At 47.5% G+C, this 18,917-nt stretch overlaps 1 protein-coding gene across 4 annotated transcripts in view; it reads left to right on the top strand.

Moving 5' to 3' along the window:
• TACC3 (transforming acidic coiled-coil containing protein 3) overlaps positions 1 to 18,917 on the top strand; it is a 534,052-nt gene that overhangs the window by 442,835 nt on the left and 72,300 nt on the right. For all 4 annotated transcript variants that reach the window (XM_086964227.1, XM_086964225.1, XM_086964226.1 and 1 more), the window contains exon 13: positions 14,038 to 14,198. In XM_086964227.1, coding sequence (XP_086820353.1) covers positions 14,038 to 14,198 — 161 coding nt within the window. The remainder of the gene's footprint in view (positions 1 to 14,037; positions 14,199 to 18,917) is intronic.

The raw sequence follows: 18,917 nt of genomic DNA, 5'->3' as shown, positions 1-18,917 counted from the left end.
TGCCCTTCTGTGACGACATCCGAGAATCATCACTGCTGGTCTGGTTGCTCCAGACTGGCCCTTGCTTCCATCTTTGCGAGAAGCACCCCGGACCCTCCTGGTCCACTCAAGACGCCATCTTAGGCCCACCACGTGGCCCTGAGATCTGCCAAGGCTTGTTGCCCCATCCTGGGCCCAGCGACGCCGACAGCATCATCCTTCGTGGGACAGCTCGCACCTCCACCGTGGTCGCCGACAACGCCTCCTGGTCCGTGAGACTGCAGAGCCTAGCGTCGCCCACTCACCTGGTCGAGGTGACGGCCAACCGGTGCCTTCCTGGTACCCTCTGACTACTGGCTAGTAGTACGAACTTGGTCCCCTCTGCTTTCAGGTTTCATCAATCTCCGATCCAGGCTTGGATCTCTACGAACTATTCAGCACTGGTCGCCGGCCAGCAACTCCTTTTCTTCCGGCTCCTGGCTCGTTAGCGAAGACCCCGACGCCTGTAAGACTTGTGCAGCCGCAGCCCTCGTGGCTAGGTAACTCGGCATTTCGGTGCCTGCATAGCCTCCTTACTCTAGGGTCCTGAGTCCCTCGCTTCCGACTTGCCTTATCGGGTCCGCCCGAGACCTTAATCTTTCCGTGTCCTCGGACACTTGTTTTGATTGTGCACTTGAAGTATTTGCTAAAGAGATTTGGTTTGTGCTTAGTACCCTGTCCTCATAAAGAGTACAGGGCTGTTGTGATTCTTAATAAATATACTGTTTATTTTCATAACACTTGTGTGGTGTCCTTTCACTGGGTGTTCAAGGGGTACATGTGTGGTAAACAGCTGGCTTAACGCGCCCTCTCGAGTCTTTAGCCTTAGACTGCTCGTATCCACGCTACTAGGATAGCTGGTCTATAGGTTGACTTACAACCAAACACCATAAGGGTCGTTGGAACGATACATAGCGGTCGCTAGAATAGCGAACGTTGCATATCGGGCCAACTTCTCACACAGGGTACTTGCCTTTCAGAATCATAGTTTTCCACACCATTGATCAGCGTACTTCATAGCTTCGCGCTTCTGGAATGGAAAGTAAAGTAACTGACAGCGTGTTTGAGTGACCACCAATGTCACTTAAAGCGTGGACGATGCAACAACGCGAAGCAGAACAACGCCACTTACCTTCAGGCAGGGTTTATGCTCCCGAAAAAGTTTACGGATACTATTTGACACATAGGGAATATTCTAAGAACATTAATCTGCAAGTAGATAGTCTCTACCAGATAAGGCGTTACTGAAGTAAACTTGTTCTTCAGGGCTTGGCTCGTTCGCAGGCTATAAGATCCGAGCCACACCCTTAGCTCGGCTCTGTTAATTTCTAAACTCACTGGCTCTATATATAATACACTAAAATGAGGTATAGTGTGTATAGAGTCCGGGTGACCCCAGAGGTAGGCAGAGGTTAAAGTTGGATAGAACCTTACTCTCTATTTGTGGTAGAGTGGTCGAGCAGTAAGGCAGTATCAGAGGATAGTGTTTAGCATTTGATGTACACACTCAGTTATCAAATTAATTCACACTCTCAATGACTGAACTCTAGATCAATTGTTTTTGTATAAAAATTTACCGTTTTAGTTTTTAGCACCAAGCAAGCCTGGCACAGGTAATCATTAAATACTTTACAGTAATAAGTTGCTGAATGTAGAATAGTTTAAAAATGCAATAGAACTTGTACTTTGTGTGATTTACAGGGGATGCAGTAGGTTGCAATATTTAGCAAATAGATTTTATTGAAATTAATAGGCTTTTTCTGTAAATTACAGGTAAGTTACTTCTCACGTGACTCTTCTAACTCAGTGCTTAATACCTAGATTCATGAACTACAGGGGCAACCCACCAACCTGAACCAGGGGCAGTCAATATATAATCCTAACAATAGTTGTCAATGTTATCCTTTGGAGGAAAAACAGGTAATTGGTTCACAGGTAAGTTATCGACTCTGGGAGTTAAGATTCTGGGGTTAGACTCAGGGGTCCCCCAAGGTCAGTGATGCACTCTTGTTACACCCTCAGTGGCACTAGCGCGGCTGGGTGGAAAGTGTTGACGTCCAAAGTTATCCAATGGGGGTTTGGGGGCCTCCGGTTGGTGGCTGCTGGCAAGCAGACCACAGGGTTGTGGGAGAAAAGCTCCTAGGCTTTAGGTCAGGGCAAATGGGGAAACAAAGTAGCACAAAAGGTGCACCCTCAGCAGCACGGAGGCGGCTGGGTGCAGAGTGCTGTTTCGACGTTGGGCACCCTGTAATTTCCAATGGAGAAGCTCCAGTTTGCAAAAGCACTGCAGGCATACGAAGTACTTCTGGGTGCGACCAGCACCTCGAGAGGTATGTTGGGAAGTTATGGGTTGGATAGGCATAGTTTGTTTGGGCACACAAGGCTGTGGGGCGTCGGGTGCAGGGGTGCCTTTTGGGGTCGGATCTTCTTACCAGCTCCTGGTGGCGGTTAGGGGGGCCTTCTGGATTTAGACTGCAGGTGTCAACTGGAGGCAGGTCAGGGGTCGCCGGATCTCTGTTCAGGATCGCCAGGGTGACCACCTCGTGGTGTTTTTCCACTTTAGCTCTGGCTAGGTCGGCGGGTGCAGAGTGGGCTGGATTTGCGGTCTCCGGCTGCTGCCAGAGGTTGCAGTTGAACAAATCGGTGTTCACGGGAGAAGCAGTCTTTGGAAGTGAAGGCAGGCAGGTCCTCCGGAGTTTTCGACGTTGCTGGCTGCAGGACACACCCGGATTTCGCAGGAGCAGGTTCGAGTGGAGACAGGACTGTAGGGCTGGGGCCAAGTCAGTAGGCAGCTTCCTCTTGTTAGCTGGCTGCATGGCTGTTCCTTCCTTCTTCTTTTCTTCTTGTCGTTTGTGGACCTGAGGAAGCAAGGTTCATGGTGCCCCCTAAATACTACATTATGGGGCGTTACAAGTAGCTAAAGGGCAGGGAGCTGGGGTGGGTACACCCCCTGTAGTGCCATCCTCCAGTGGGAGGGGGGCAGGAGTCTGTCCCTGGTTGGTTGGGTGCCCCCATCCGCAAGATGGCAGGGACTAAGATGTGCTTCACCTAGTCTCCCCCACCTAAGGGGGGGGGTTGGCAGAGGTAGGCACACCTCTTTCCCGCACTTGTTTTTCCTACCGGTTCTCCCGCCCAAAGTTTGGGGGTGGAACCAGTGAGGACAAGTTGCTGACAGCAGCAAATGGTCTGGGGACGCCCACCGAAGGCGGCATGCCTTTGAAGCTTCCCCTTCATGAACCCTGCCCATTCTGTGGGAGGAGACTTGGCACCTCTTCCCAGGATGTGCATTATTTCAGGCCTCAATGAGCAGCAGAATCTCTCTCGCCCCAGGGGTCCAGAAAAATGTCTGGTGGTGGCAGCTGCAAGCAGCCACTCAGCCTGGACACTAGTGGTGAGTTAGATTCCAGGGGGCATCTCTGAGGGGCTCTCTGTGTGCCATTTTCAGGTATCAGTGTGGGTTTAATGTGCTGATAAGTTTGATAACAAACTTCTCAGTTTTCAGTGTAGCTAGTATGGTGCAGTGGAGTTCGTAATGACAACCTCCCAGCTCCATATACTCTTAATAGCAGCACTGCCCTTACAATCTCTAAGAATGGATTTAGACACTATAAGGGTACAGGGCTCATGCACCTGTGCCCTCACTATTGGCATAAGGCACCCAGCTAGATGGGTGACTTATCTATGCCAGGGCAGTGGGTTGTAGGCATGGTACACAGGATGTCATGTCGACTCTTTACTTTGTTCTGCACCAAAACATGCAGCCTGCAAAGGAAGTGCGTATGTGTAAAGGTCCGGAGCCTCTAAGGGTGGCACAATAAGTGCTGCAGCCCTTGGAGGTCTTCCCTGGTCCCAGTGCCCTGGATACCTGTGGTACCATTTACCAGGGCTGACCTGTGGCCAGAGATGCCAATTGAGTTAGTTTTGGGGAAGGAACACAGGCCCCGGCCGGGAACCTGGATGGCAGGTACCCAGGGCACACCAAAAAAAAGTGCAACAGTTGTCTGGCAAAAAATGGGGGGCGGGTTACAGCAACAGAAACCCACTTTCCTACACTCACCCACCTTTAGAGCACACCAAACATTAAGAATGTATACAAAATGCAGTTTTTGGTAATTGACAAACCATGTTTGACATGAATGCACGACGTTCTGTTCAATTCATTAGAGCAGGTATTCCTATTATATTTAATAGTGCAATCTGGTAATACAAATGTGATCAGAACAAAAATGTATAGCCAGTGCTTTTGGTTGCACCAAACACAGAATTAGCGCAAGTGGGTTGCAATAATTTTTTCGGTCAAGCGCACTGGCATAAATTGCAGCCGACTGGTGTTTTCTCACAGCATTTTCAAGGATTAGGTTACTGATGATATGTTGTAGAAATCTCACTGAAGATTAATCAGAATGGTACTAGGTAGTAACGGAGATTTCATATAATATGGATATAAGCAATGTCCTATCGCCCTAGTAAATCGTGGAATCTGTATTGTAGATGGCAATGTTACAGAACATCAGTGTGAAAGTCTCAGTATATATCTCAACTCTTTTGATGGACAACACGTTTCCGTCTTTGAGGGGGACCTATATGCATAGGCACCTATATTTGTGGTTATTTTTTGAAATGGGTAGAAACCCACAACAAATAATTCAATTTCTTAGTGTGCCCTAGATACATTGTATAGCATTTATTTTGATGCTTGTGTATATACGGTAAAAACAAATATAAATTCTGGGAACCTGCCTACATTCCTGTTTAATCCAATGCATTACTTTTAATGAAGCATCCAATGGTGTGGAACTCTGATTGCAAGTAACCTTCTCTTTCTCGTGAATGCACACTTGCCTGTCTGCCTGTTCACTGGGTCTATGTGGCACACCAAAATGTTTGTTAAAAATGGATAAATGGCGTTCATTTCCCCATATTCTTATGGGTGTCAAATACAAGGTACAAATACCTTTTTAACAGTCCTTGAAATCTTGTTCTTGGAACCCTTGACCAGTAAGACCATCTTCGGTAATGGGGCCCCAGAGCACATGTTGCCTTACTTCTGACTGCTTCAGTTTGATGTTGGTTATTGGGTCTTGCCAGATGTGTTTAAACCATGTGAGAACTTGTTAAACTCTGTTCTAGGTTAAGAATCTTGTTAAGACTCCAAGACAGCAGAGTAGAACTATTTTCCCATTAAGTGGGGTTTGGGAACTGAATGTAAACCCAAAACAGCATGGCCAAGCCTATGGACTATCGAGCCAACATGAAGATCCAGCCTGCTTTAATTCATTCCCCCTGATGAAAGAGCATTTACCATAGTTACTTTTAGGCATAGTACGTGACTGATTTTACCTGTCCTGTGCCACTGGGTATGGTGCCTTCAAGTTTATTTTGTTCTCTTGTAGGGGATTCTGTGATAGTCATAATGATGTGAATAGTCCCGCCCATGGCGTGGACCCCAGAGCACTTCACCATTAGATATATCTTCTTAAGTTGTCATCTTCTGCCTTTCTTCAGGACGGCTTGCATAGACACTTAAAAGCTAAAAAGACTTTAATGCACCTTAACTAGGCTTCATTGGCCATTACTTCATCCTGAAGTGAAAAAAAAATAGCCAGTTAACTTTTAAATGTAGCAATTTTACTGTGTTTAAACATTTAGAAAACTCCCCTTCACAAAACTCCTTTTTCATGATATAGATGAAAGGGTTGGACAGAGAAGCCCCCATATGCTGCCATTCTGTGTCTGTAAATGGATACCGTGCGTTGAAGACTCTCCAGAGACCCCGGTATCCCATGATGCACATCCAGAGGCAGTTACTTTCAGGTATTTTTTCTGGCTCTTGCTAACAGGACCCTGGAGCATTGAATTCTACCGGTTTTGGTATTTTCTTCAGAACTTACTTCAGTATTGGAATTTTTGCAGCTTCACTAGACATTTGTGGCCTGTATTTACCTTCTGTCCTTTTTTTGGCAGAATTTCTACAGTTTTCTTGTCATAATGCCTTCTCTGTTCGACAAGGTTCCGGATTGTGGTGAGAAACGAAGGCCAAATCGGATGTACACGGAATCTGTATTCTGTGTCTGCGTGTCTGAGCAGCGAATTCAGAAGGCAGCATCTACAGCCTCTGGGCAAGGAGAGGGTAAGTCCTCTTCTAAAACCCATGCTTCGACCTCTGGGGTCTCCCCAGTAGTAAAACGGCGGAAAAACGATGACGGTCTAGGTCTATGCCTACGCCTACATCGAGAGCAGGGATGACAACGATATGATCTGTCGACCCAGGGCTCTGGGTTTAAGCGACGTCGACTCTCCACGTCGAAGAGCAGGACTGCGAGATCTCTGCCGAAATCGCAGTCGAGGATGACTCCTCGTTCAATGTAGACTCCACGCAGATCGATGTTGAGGCGGTGTAGTCGTAGATCGGAGGCACTGGCGGTCACCGTTGATGCGACACCGCCGATCGCCATAGACTTCTACGAGAAGGTTGCCGTCTAGGAGAAGGTCGTCATCCAGGAGCCATCATCGACGTTAGTCGAGGTACCGTTCCGGGACTTGCTCCGTAGTCAGCCTGTCTACGTCGACAGGGAGTTCACAGTTCAGACAACGTCTACGTTCTCAGTCGAGCAGCAGATAGATGTCAAGGGGGAGGTCTGGAGTTGAGTCCAGGTCGTCTTCTTTGCAGCCAGCTCAAAAACGGAGTAGGCAGGTCTCTTCTGCAGATTCAGAATACTCCCGTACCTATTCACCATCAAGGACAACTCCTGCTCTTGTCAACCGGTGGACCTGCCTTAAACTCCTCCTCTGGTTTATTCTCCACCTCCTCCTCTGGTTCATTCTCCGCCTCCTCCTCTGGTTCATTCTCCGCCTCCTCCTCTGGTTCATTCTCTGCTGCCTCCTCCTCTGGTTCATTCTCTGCATCCTCCTCCTCTGGTTCATTCTCTGCCTCCTCCTCCTCATCCTCCTCCTGTTCATTCCCTGCCTCCTCCGGTTCATTCCCCTCCTCCTCTGGTCATTCTCCACCTCCTTCTCTGCCTCAGCCTGGGCCCACAGCTCCTCAGCCCAAGCGTTCTGCAGAGCCTCGAAGACCACGATCACGGTCAAGGCCAAGAAATTGTGCCCCTAGCCACCGCCGGTCTTCCACACGCTCTCATCGCACGTGCTACGAGAGATCTCGCTCCCGGCATACCAGGGACACGTCTTCCACGAGTATGGGAAGGTACTCGCCTACTCTAACGAACTCTCTTCCTCAGACTGTGTCTCCCATTGACATCATCACCTACCAGGAGGTTCTGGTCAGAGGGGCCTCAAAACTTAACATTCCCTTGTCTGCGCCTATGCTGTCGACTTCAGTTATATTTGAAACGATCCAGCAGAGACCAGCATCTCGTCCCTTGCTTCCGTGGGTGCCTAGTTTATTGGAATTTGCTATGGAGCTGTTTTTGACACCATCTTCTATCAAATCTACGCCTTATAGGCTACAGAAGAAATACCCCCCACCTGAATTGGATTCTGACTTCCTCCGAATGTACCCCACCCGGACTCGGTCATCGTGGTGGCGGCGGCAAAGAAACAGCATGCTATGACTCCAACTTCCATGGTACCACCTGACAAGGAAAGCCGTAAGATTGATTTGGTGGATAGAAAAGTTTGCAACACCGCAGCTACATCTATGATGGCTACCAGCTCTACTGCCTTGCTGGGCTGGTATGACCGATCCCTGTGGCAGTTGCTTCAACAGTTTGTGGACCTCCTGCCCAGGGAAAATTAGGAGGATTTTCAGGAGAGATTGAACGAAGGACTGATGGTTTTGAATCAAATCAGTGCTGCAGCGGATACTTCTCTCCTGTCAGGCCATGGGTATTGCCACAGAGTTGCTCTCCGGCGGCATTCCTGGCTTCGTCTTATGCTGTTCTCTGATCTACCATTTTCTGGCACAAACCTCTTTTATTCCCATGCAGATGAAGAGATGGCACGCATGAAGTATTTAAAGGCTGTGGGTTTAGAGAAGCCTAAAGAACAGCGTAAAGCCTTCCGCCCATTCCAACAGTGTTATTCCTCCCAGAGGTTCCAACGATTTCAAGGCCATAAGTCCAATCAACAACTGTCTCCGCTGTCTTTTCAGTTGTTTCAGAAACGCCAGTCGCGAGGACGGTCCAACCAGCAGTCTGCACAAGTAAACAAGGCCCATGATGGTTTACGTCCCCCTCTTTTGTTACCCACTCGGTGGGGGGAGGCATTCAAAATTACCTGGTAGAGTGGTAGAAAATAACTCAGGACAATTTGGTGCTGAATATTGTTCACAATGGATACTCGCTACATTTCACAAGCCCTCCTCCGTCAATTCCTCCAATTCGCACATGCTACGTGAGTTACAGGGGTAGGCGAACATCCTCTTGCAGAAAAGGGCGATAGAACCGGTTCTTCTTGCACAGAGAGGACCAGGACTGTATTCTCGGTTCTTTCTAGTAGACAAGAAAGAGTTCAGACCCATCTTCCACTTGCGACATGCGAACAAATGGATGTGCAGAGAAAAGTTTCAAATGTTGTCCTTGCATCAAATCTACCCTCCGCTTAATCAGGGAGACTGGCTATACGCAATAGATCCACGGGACCCATAGCAAGGAATACTTGAAAGTTTCTGTGATTCATGGTAGGAAACAACCACTATCAATATTCCGTGCTTCCCTTCGGCCTGAAATCAGCACCCCGTACATTTTCCAAATGCATGGCCGTGGTTGCTGCACATCTAAGGAAGAAAAAGGTGTTAGTATACCCATATCTAGACGACTGGCTGATCAAGGCAGCTACGTCTCAGAAACGCATCTGCATTTCAATTGGACTTCCAATCTCCTTTGTTTGGGCCTCCACATCAACCTCCCGAAGACTGTTTCGACTCCTGTTTAATGTCTACAGTACCTGGGAGCCACCATCGATACTCGCACAGCAAACGTGTTTCCTTCGGAGGAGAGATGCTTATCGATCCTTCGGAAGGCTCAGGCTCTCATGACCATGCCCTTCCAGACGGTGAGGAAGGTATCTTCTCTCTAGTGCTCCATGGCCTCCTGTATCTTCCTCACTCCAAATGCACGCCTCCAAATGAGACCCTTAGAAGAATGTCTTGAGGATTAGTGGGACCAGAAACTAGGGAATTGGAAAGACAGGATTAGGCCGTTGCAGTAAGCCCTCCAGTCCATCTGATGGGGTTCTCCACGCAAATATCCTACGGTGGACTCTCTTCCACAAGGAGATACTGACGCAAACTATAGTGACTGATGTGTCGCTCCACGGCTGGGGTGCGCATTCCGATCACCTTCAGATACAGGGCACGTGGTCCCGGAAGGAGTCCACCTACTACATCAACCTCCTGGAACTTCGCGCAGTTCATTTGGTGCTGAAATCCTTCCAGCTGTCACTTCACACCAGTTCCCTGCTTGTCCAGACTGACAATACGGCAACAATGTTCTATCTCAACAACCAGGGGTGCTCGAGCATTATCCCGGGAAGCCCAGGCCATCTGGAAATGGCTATTGGCCAGGAACCTGACCATCACAGCAGCTCACCTCCCAGGTGTTCAAAATGCTCAGGTAGACGCTCAGCAGACTCATTCAAGAAAATCACGAATGGGTCTTAAACGACAAAGTGGTACGAGACCTCTTCGGAAAATGGGGTACTCCAGAGGTCGATCTGTTCCCTAAAAAGCAAATGCCGCGACTTCGCCTCCAGGTTTTACCAACCGGGGACTCTGGGGAATGCACTGTGGATCAACTGGTCGGGTGGCTTTCTCTACGCTTTTCCTCCGATTCCCCTGATCCCGACAGTGCTGATCAAGCTCTCACAATCACAGGCCAAGATGATCCTCATTGCTTCTGAGTGACCCTGTCAGTGGTGGGTTCACAGACCTACTCCACCGGTCTCTCCTTTCACATCTCCGTCTTCCATGCCAGCTGGACCTTCTAACAAAGTTCGGCGGACAGATGGTGCACCCCCAACCGCTCGTCATTGAATTTGGCGGCATGGCTCATGAGTTAGTACAGTACGGACATTTGAATCTCCCTACGGGACTGCATGGAGATACTGAAATAGGCCAAACGTCCATCTACACGCACTTCCTATGCATATAAATGGAAGAGATTTTGCATCTGGTGGGCGTCTAAGAATGTGGATCCTACCTCCTGCAAGGAAGATGCCATCCCTCCTTACTTGATACACGTAGCTCAATCTTGCCTTCGGTTTCATTCAATTAAAGGAAATGTCCTTCACAAACATCCTTTTTTTAATTCCCAGTCATCAGAGATTTTCTTGAAGGATTGAAGAAAGTGTTTCCTCCCATTAGGCGTCCTTCTCCTTGGGAGCTCCATGTGGTTCTTTCTTGACTGATGAGGGAACCGTTTGAACCCATTCATAAGGCTTCTCTTCACATCTGTCTTGAAAGACGGCTTTCCTTTTGGCCGTAACTTCTGCCCGCAGGGTTAGCGAACTTCTGGCACTCTGTTGTCAAGAGCCATATACAGCTTTTCATGCCTCTAAGGTAGTTATGAGGACTCCGCCTAAGTTCCTTCCTAAAGTAGTTTCAGAGTTTCATGTAAATCAAACTATTACTTTGCCTACATTTTTTTCAAAATGTCTCTTCTCTTGCTGAGAGGCTGCTTCATTTCCTTGATGTCAGGAGGGTTTCGAAGTTCTATTTGGACAAGACTAAGGATATTTGTCGATCAGACCAGTTATTTGTAAGCTATGGCTCGGTCCGTACTGATCTAGCCACCTCCAAACAATGGTGGATTGTTTCCTATATTCAGCTGTGTTACCAGAAAGCCAATAAGACTCTTGTTAGTAAGCCTAGGGCTCACTCTAGCAGAGGTAAAGCTGCTACAGTGGCTTTACTTCGTAACTTACCTATTTCGGAAATCTATAAGGCTGCCACTTGGAAGTCAGGCCATACATTTACTAAGCACTACTGCCTAGACACTGATGCTAGGGCAGATGCTCAGGTTGGACAGGCTTCACTTAGGAATCTATTTTAACAATAGTGAGGTTATTCTCCGTTTCTTCCACCGCTGGGGAGTTGTTTTTTTGGGATGGGCTTGCTATTCTATTCACATGATTGACTATACACGGAAATCCCCTACAAGAAAAGGAGTAGTTTCTTACCTATAACTCCAGTTCTGCCAACCTCCCCGGTGGCAGAAACCAACATACCCAAGATTCAGCAGGCATTGCTACTCTACGCCTTCAAAAAGAACTGAAAGTAACTGCCTCTGGCTGTGCATCATGGGATACCGGGGGTCTCTGGAGACTCTTAAAGGCACAATATCCATTTGAAGACACAATGGGAGCCTGTGGGGGCTTCTCTGTCCAACCCTTTCGACTCTATCATGAAAAAGTTTTGTGCAGGGGAGTTTTCTATGTGTTAACTCAGTAAAACTGATAAATTTAAAAGTTACTGGCTATTTTTTTTCACTGCAAGATTAAGTAAAGGCCTGTGTAGCCTCGGTAGTTAGGCTGCATTATTGTCTTTTTATCTCAAGTGTCTATGCAGGCCTTCCTGAAGAAGGTGAAAAGGTAAAGATGCCTTCAAGGGGATTTGTTTTGTACGTATTTAGTAACTTAAAGTGACTTTAGAAGGATGAATTAATAATCCTTATTAGGAACCAATCGAATGCTGTATAATTCTAATTCAATATAAACACTTTGTATTATGAGGACACAACATACAAACAAAGACACAAGGTGTATTAGAAAAATATATAATTTTATCAAAAAATCATTTTGAAAAATTATACAGCATTCGATTGGTTCCTAATAAGGGTTATTAATTCATCCTTCTAAAGTCACTTTAAGTTACTAAATACGTACAAAACAAATCCCCTTGAAGGCATCTTTACCTTTTCACTTTAATTACCCAAGCCCTCAAGGGTATTTTTGGGTCGCTCACCTCTTGTAAATCTTCCTGAAGAAAGGCAGAAGATGACAACTTAAGAAGATAATATCTAATGAAGTGCTCCGGAGTCCACGCACATGGGCGGGACTATTCACATGATTGACTATCACGGAAATACCCCTACAAGAGAACTGGAGTTTCATGTAATAAACTACTCCATCTTCCTGTTAACTATTGCCTTTCTTATATATAAATGATTGTCTTAATTTATGAAGAGAAGAGAATAACCTTCAAACTACTCACCCATGCCTACAAATCCCTCCACAACATTTGACCCAAATACCTCAAAGAATTTCATTCCACGCACCCAAATGGAACCTCCCCTCTGCCGACCTCGCCCTAGCAGAGACACACGCATCCTCAGTACCAGTGCAGTTGGAAGAGCTTTCTCCTACGTCGCAGCCAAGGCCTAGAACAAGTTCCAAGTCCACATTGGACGCTTCCCCCTCATTCCCTCCAACCCTGCAGGCATTCATGAAGAGCCTCAAGACCTGGTTTTCATACTAAACTGAAGCTGCACCCCCCACCCAGTGCTTTGAGACCCTCACGGGTGAGTAGGGCGCTTTAAAAGCCCTTATTACAAAGAACAAATTGATATTTGTGATTACTATATGCAGGACCCAAACATGTACTGCATACCCGGCCTATTTAAGTAACCGTGGGAGTTTTAAGTATACAGATCTTAATGTGTATATCCTTTTTTAGTACCCAAATTTGTGGTGTACCACTGGTAATCTCAAACTACATTGCACCGTAATCATTGGCTGTCCAAAAACCTAGAATGTCTGGCCTAAATCTGAACTGCTGCACATTTGCACCCATACCACACCAAGTAGAAGCATAGCAGGGAAATTAATGTTCCCAATTATGTGACAGGGGTGTACAACAAAATATGTAAATGTGTTAGAAAATAATTCTAGAATTTCTGCTGATGTAGCACATAACAGTATACACCATATTAGGGCCATTTAATTTGTAACATATTAAATATTGCCAGGCAGAAATATATTAATTTGGATTGTTGCACTTGCTCACACATCATCCGTTGTTATGAATCCACCTAAAGATCAGTAAACTGGTTTTCCTGTTCCTCTCACTGAAATATTTATCAAAGAGGTGTAGCTTGTATTTTGGATTTTTGGCTTACTTTAGCCGACAGCCTCCTCTATCCTCAAATTACTCCCAATAGAGAACACTAAATGTCTGCTGTAAACAGTTCTCTCTTCAACTGCTATGGACTCCACAAGCTGTAGCCTATAGTCAGAAAAGCCAGAGCACTACCTCTTAAAAGGCCAGTGAGTACTTAAAAGATGTAATAGTTGACTAACGAAGCCAATGTGCTGACGTTTCTATGTACTGAAGTTCAAGAACAGACCGTAGCAGGGCTTTACTGCAAGCCATAGGGTGGTCTGTGTTTGCCCTTTGTCTCACTGTGCCATGCATTTCTTAACCTTGCTTTGTTCTTTCTTGTTTTTACTCCAGCTTAAAGTAACCAAAGGTTGCTTCATAATCACTTAAGTCATGAATTTGGTGACTGAAGAAAATAAATCTATGCAAACTGCACTTACTGGTATCACTTTTCCGCTAGTCAACCCACATAACAGTATGATGTGGCTTCCTCAAGACGTGACACACTTGCATACTTGCCAGTTATTACTGATGGCATTGCTCCTAATTGTTTACAATTAAGCTGGAGGCAAGCCATTAGCATAGAATGGAGTTACTTTTATGGAATTCTTCATTGCAGATGCTTTCAAATGTTAAACTCTACTATAACCCCCTCTGACACCAGAAAAGCTGATAACTTATGACGTAAATGTGACCATATACATCTGCTCAATGTATCTGGGTTTTATAGTTTTCGTACCACTAGTTGAAAGGGTTGTCATTGGATAAGCAACCATAAAGGTGTTTTTTCACTGTTTTCCACCCTCCAAACCACTTGCGCCTGAACCAGTACTTTGCATCTTACTATGCTTTTTTAGGAAGACCAATATTTTTTCTAACTTAAATTGTGAATTATGCTTCCAGGTAGGGTTTGTTTGCATGCAGTCAGAGCTTGTTTACAGAGGTGTTTTTTTCTTTAATTGTAGAGGATTCTGTGAAACAAAAGGAACACGCAAAATTGGAAGCCCAGAAGCTAATACTTGAAAAACAGCAACTGCAAATTGACCTAAACTCAATGGAGAAGTCCTTTTCAGACCTTTTCAAGCGGTTTGAAAAACAGAAAGAGGGCATTGAGGGTTTTCGCAAGGTAATGTTTCCGATTTGTGGTTGGCTTTTTGTCATGATAGGAAGGTGAGTTCTTGAATTTGCTGATCCTCCTGCAAAATATTTCACTTCAGTCTAACTCTGTGAATTCCTCATGTGTTGAAATCCTACTAATGATATAACTTAATGATCTACTGCTCATTCCTTGTTACATATAGTTTGTATCCGTTTGGGTTACAGAGATTTGCCATGGGAGAGGTGTGCTTTCTGTTCTGATAAAAATCCTTGTTTCTAAGTGTAGCTTTATTTATTAGCAATGGTTAGGTGCCCAAGCACACGTACTATGTTCTTTGAAGGACATTACATTTAAAGTGAATGGAAAGTTTCTGTACACTAATCTGATCACATATTTGCGTGTAATATTACCATATCTGAAAGAGACTATTAGTTATAGATTTCTTACCTTAGAATTACCCCTAGGCGTCAGACTGGATCTGGAGAATTTTTCTTTAGCAGTACCCCTGCGCGTCGCTACGTGGCGTCGGTCGACGCCACGTCGTGGTATAACGTTGCGGTGCCTACTTAGACACCTCCCCTGTGCGCTGACGTTTTTTTCCGTGCCAGCCCAGCACAGATCCGGAGAGAGCTTGCACGGTAGTCACTTTTTGACTAAACATTTTTCTACCTCTTTTTTTTCAAGTCTTCGACCCCTGGTGAGTGAGGAATTTCCCATCGTTGGACTGACTTCAAGCCTTACGACTCCTGTCACAGGCTGGTATCTGTGACTGACCCGCACCTAGTGTGCCTCTGGTGCCTGGAGCACGACCCGAAGTCCTGCTCCGACTGTCGGGCCAAGGAATCCAAAGTCTTTGCGGGAGCAGTCCCAAAAGCTTTTGTAGGCCCGCCAGTCTGCTCTGCGTCGCTCCCGGTCTCGCTAAAGGGGAAAGTCGCGAGACCTTTCAATGAGCCACTACACCTTGTCCAAATCTTTGCGCTCTTTGGGTAAGTCGAAACACAAGAAGAAAGCAAAGAAGCTCTGTCGCTCTCAGCTGTCTCCCTGTCGATCGGCTGACACAACACGTTATCTGGTGCGTCGTCACTCTAAGGCTCCGTGTCCGGGACCTGACTCCTGACTACGCCGTGCATCCCCCCGTTTCTGGAAGCCAGGCACCACTTGCCCAGCTCTGTACGTTCTACAAAGGCCTCCACTGTGTATTTGGGTCGCTCGACTCGCACTGGGGTGCCTCCAGGCCCCGGTTAGTTGGTTGGGGGCCTTGGGCCTTTGATGCTTGCGGCTCTGGCACAAGAGGGACCTGTGGATCCAGGCCTTAATCGACATTACCCGTAGCCAATCCCTGCAAGGACACCCCTGGTGCCGTCCGTGCCCTTAGCTGACGCCGTCCACAGCCTCATCCTCGAGATGGACCCAGAGCCGGACTGACGTCGAATCCTAAGCCGGGGGTACTTTTGTTCCCTTGTTCATCCCAGGTGTTCCCTATCTGCATGTGGGTGGTGATGAGGACTAGGGTTTGCTGGACTCTGACAGACCTGCCTGGAAAGAGGAATTGGGTGACCCCAGTGGGCTGGACAGTTCCCTAGACCTTGGCATGCTTTCTCCCCCTACTGTGGCTATGGAAGAGGGAGCGTCCTATGCAGTGGTGGTGCATAGGGCAGCTGAGGCCTTGCGCCTGGAGCTCCCTACATTGGCAGTCGGGACTAACCTCCGGACAGAGGTGGTTCAACCTCCGGCAACTACTTTTGAACCCCTATTGCCCTTCAATGAATCCCCCACGGATGTCCTTCTGGGCATTTGGTCCAAGCCCAGAGCAAGGGCTCCTGTGGAATGGACGATTGACCACCGCTCGGCTCCGGGCAATCCCATTTTCCTCTTACAACACCATTCCCTGAGAGCTTGGTGGTCCAAGCATCTTCCAAGGGCGCATTCCCTTCTGCACCCCTAGACAGGGAATCAAATAAGCTGGATCATCTTGGGAAGCGCATGTTCTCTTTCTCCAGCTTGGCTCTGCGGTCCGTGAATACTGCGGGTCTCTTGGGCCGATACTCCCATACTATCTTGGATGATGTTATGCAGTTGCTGCCTCAGTCCCCGGAGGAGGTCCAGGACATTCTCTCCCAGTGGCAGATGGGGGAGACTCAACAAAATTCACAATTTGCTGTGGATTAGATACCACTGATTCACTGGGCAGAGCGATTGCCACATCAGTAGCTCTTCGGCGCATTGTCTGTTTTTTGGGGGGATATTCAGTCAACTCTGCTGGACATGCCCATCAATGGCTGTCGCCTTTTTGGTGACAAGGCAGACTCTGCGCTACGTTTTCTTGTAGGGATAAATACCCAGGCAGACTGAAAGCAATACAAAAGCTGGCTGACTGAACAGATAGTGTTAAAAATAGCAACAAAAATTAATATACAAAAATGATTTAAGCAATGGACTGAAATGATATCAAAATATACACTTTAATATAAATATAGGGTAGACGTATACACAAATGATAAACAAATTACACAATAGACATTTCATGAAGTTCATTTGTTTGTTATTAAAACATCTTCATAAAGTACAGACTCTGCGCTACGGCCAGATCCTCAGGCCTCGCTACTTTCTCCCGTTAACCACAGTCTGCTTTTCACCCCTTTTGTGGCAACGGAAGGGGCACCCCACCATGTTGGACCTAGTCCAGCCACCGGCCCATGCAAGCGGCTAAGGGACCCACCGACGCAGGTCTGGTAACCAGCGGGTGTGCTAGTTCATCCCCCCCCCTAGCCCCAATCCCCCCCCCCCCCTCTCTCGCAGCAGCCTTCAAACCCTCCTAGTATGACTCTTCAGGCTCATCAGAAGTCAGTGTGGGTGGTAGGATTTGCCATCACCTCCCCCACTGGCAATCCATCTCGTCCGAGAGGCGGGTTTTGCAGACAGTCCGAAGGGGCTACTCACTCACATTCGATACTACCCCTCTGTCCATGCCACAGCCTTTCGATCTCATGTTGGAGGATCATTTGGCGCTTCTCCACCAGAAAGTCTGAGCTGTTTTGGGCAAGGGAGTTATCAAGAGGGTCCCTGTGCCAGAAGTAGGTTGTGGTTGCTATTCCCACTACTTTCTGGTGCCCAAGAAGGCCAAAGGCCTCTTTCGTATCCTGGACCTCGGGTCCCTCAACCGCTTCCTCTGGAAGAAGTTCAAAATGCTAACCTTGGCTCAGGTTCTATCTGCCCTCGACCCTGGAGATTTGATGGTGGCGTTGGACTTGCAGGACGCCTATTTCCACATTCCCGTCCTGCCCGCCCAGACGTTACCTACTGTTCATGGTAGGCCACAAGCATTTTCATTTCACCATGCTCCACTCTAGTCTTACCTGTGCCCCTCGGGTTTTCACGAAAGTGATGGCTGTGGTCGTAGACCATCTGCGCAGACCTTCAGCGCCCCAGGCTGTCGTCTCCCACCTCCGGACTATGGCGACCTCCTGCATTCGCTGGGGTTCACTATCAATGGGCCGAAGTCACATCTGACTTTGTCCATCCCTTTCATCTGAGCTGTTATGGACATAGTGCAGTTTCGGGCCTATCCTCGCGAGCAGCGAGACCGGGCTATTGAGGCTATGATACCGATGTTTCAGCCTCTATCAGATTTCGGTGAGAATGACCCAGAGGCTTCATGGCCTTCTGCATCCTGCTGGTGGACCATGCCAGGTGTCATATGTGGGCTCTGCAGAGGGACCTGAATTTCCAGTGGGTGCCGCATCAAGGGAATCTTTTAGACGAAGTCCAGATCTTGGAGGTAACTGCGCAACAACTACAGTGGTGGTTAACAAACTAGTATTGGATCAGAGGCAGATCCCTCTATCTTCCCCAACCAGATCTCATGGTGGTGACCACATCACTCCAGGGATGGGGGAGCCACCTGGGAGAGGCGGAGATCAGAGGAGTCTGGTCTCTGGCCAGGTCTGAGCTCCGTGTCAATTTTTTGGAGATCCAGGCTATCTGATTGGCACTGAAGGGTATTCCTTCCTACCCTTCATCAAGGGGAAGGGAGTGTTCACAATCACCACCACCATGTGGTACTGCAAGAAACCGGGCGGGGTGGGGTCGTCGACCCTTTGTCAAGAGGTTCTTTGCATTAGACATGGCTGGAACATCAGAGGCATGACTGTAGTGGTTCAACAGCTAGCAGGTTCTCTGAGCGCCAGGGCAGACAAACTCAAGCGTTTGTGCCTGGTGGATCACGAATGGCATTGTTCACTCTGAGGTAGTGAAAGGTCTCTTTCAGCAGTGGGTAGATCCTTGTTTAGATCTGTTTGCCCACAAAGAGAACACGTAATGTCAGCAGTTTTGCTCTTTGGAGCTTCCAATGCGGCGCTCGGTGACTCTTGTCGTGAGTGGAGTTGCTGCCTTTACCACTTTCTGCCTGTACCACTTCTGTCCGGAGTGCTGAAGATCAAGCAAGACCAGGCCCAAGTCATTCTTGTGGCACTGGACTGGGCACGAAGAGTCTGGTACCCTGAGCACCTGAGTATGTCTAGTGATCCTCCCATCAGACTGCCCCTTCAGGAGGATCTTATGTCGCAGCAGCAGGGGACAGTCCTCCTCCTGAACCTGTCCAGCCTCCACCTCCTTGCGTGGAGATTGAGCAGCGACAGCTTTTGACCTTCCTCTCTTAAGTCTGTAATGTCATCTTTGCAGCCCAGCATCCCTCCACAAAAACGGTATACGGCTGTCGATGGAACAAGTTTGTGGCATGGTGCACAG

Source organism: Lissotriton vulgaris, chromosome 3_2 (assembly GCF_964263255.1).
Source record: "Lissotriton vulgaris chromosome 3_2, aLisVul1.2, whole genome shotgun sequence".
Taxonomy (NCBI): Eukaryota; Metazoa; Chordata; class Amphibia; order Caudata; family Salamandridae; genus Lissotriton; species Lissotriton vulgaris.
This window is presented reverse-complemented; position numbering and strand designations above follow the sequence as displayed.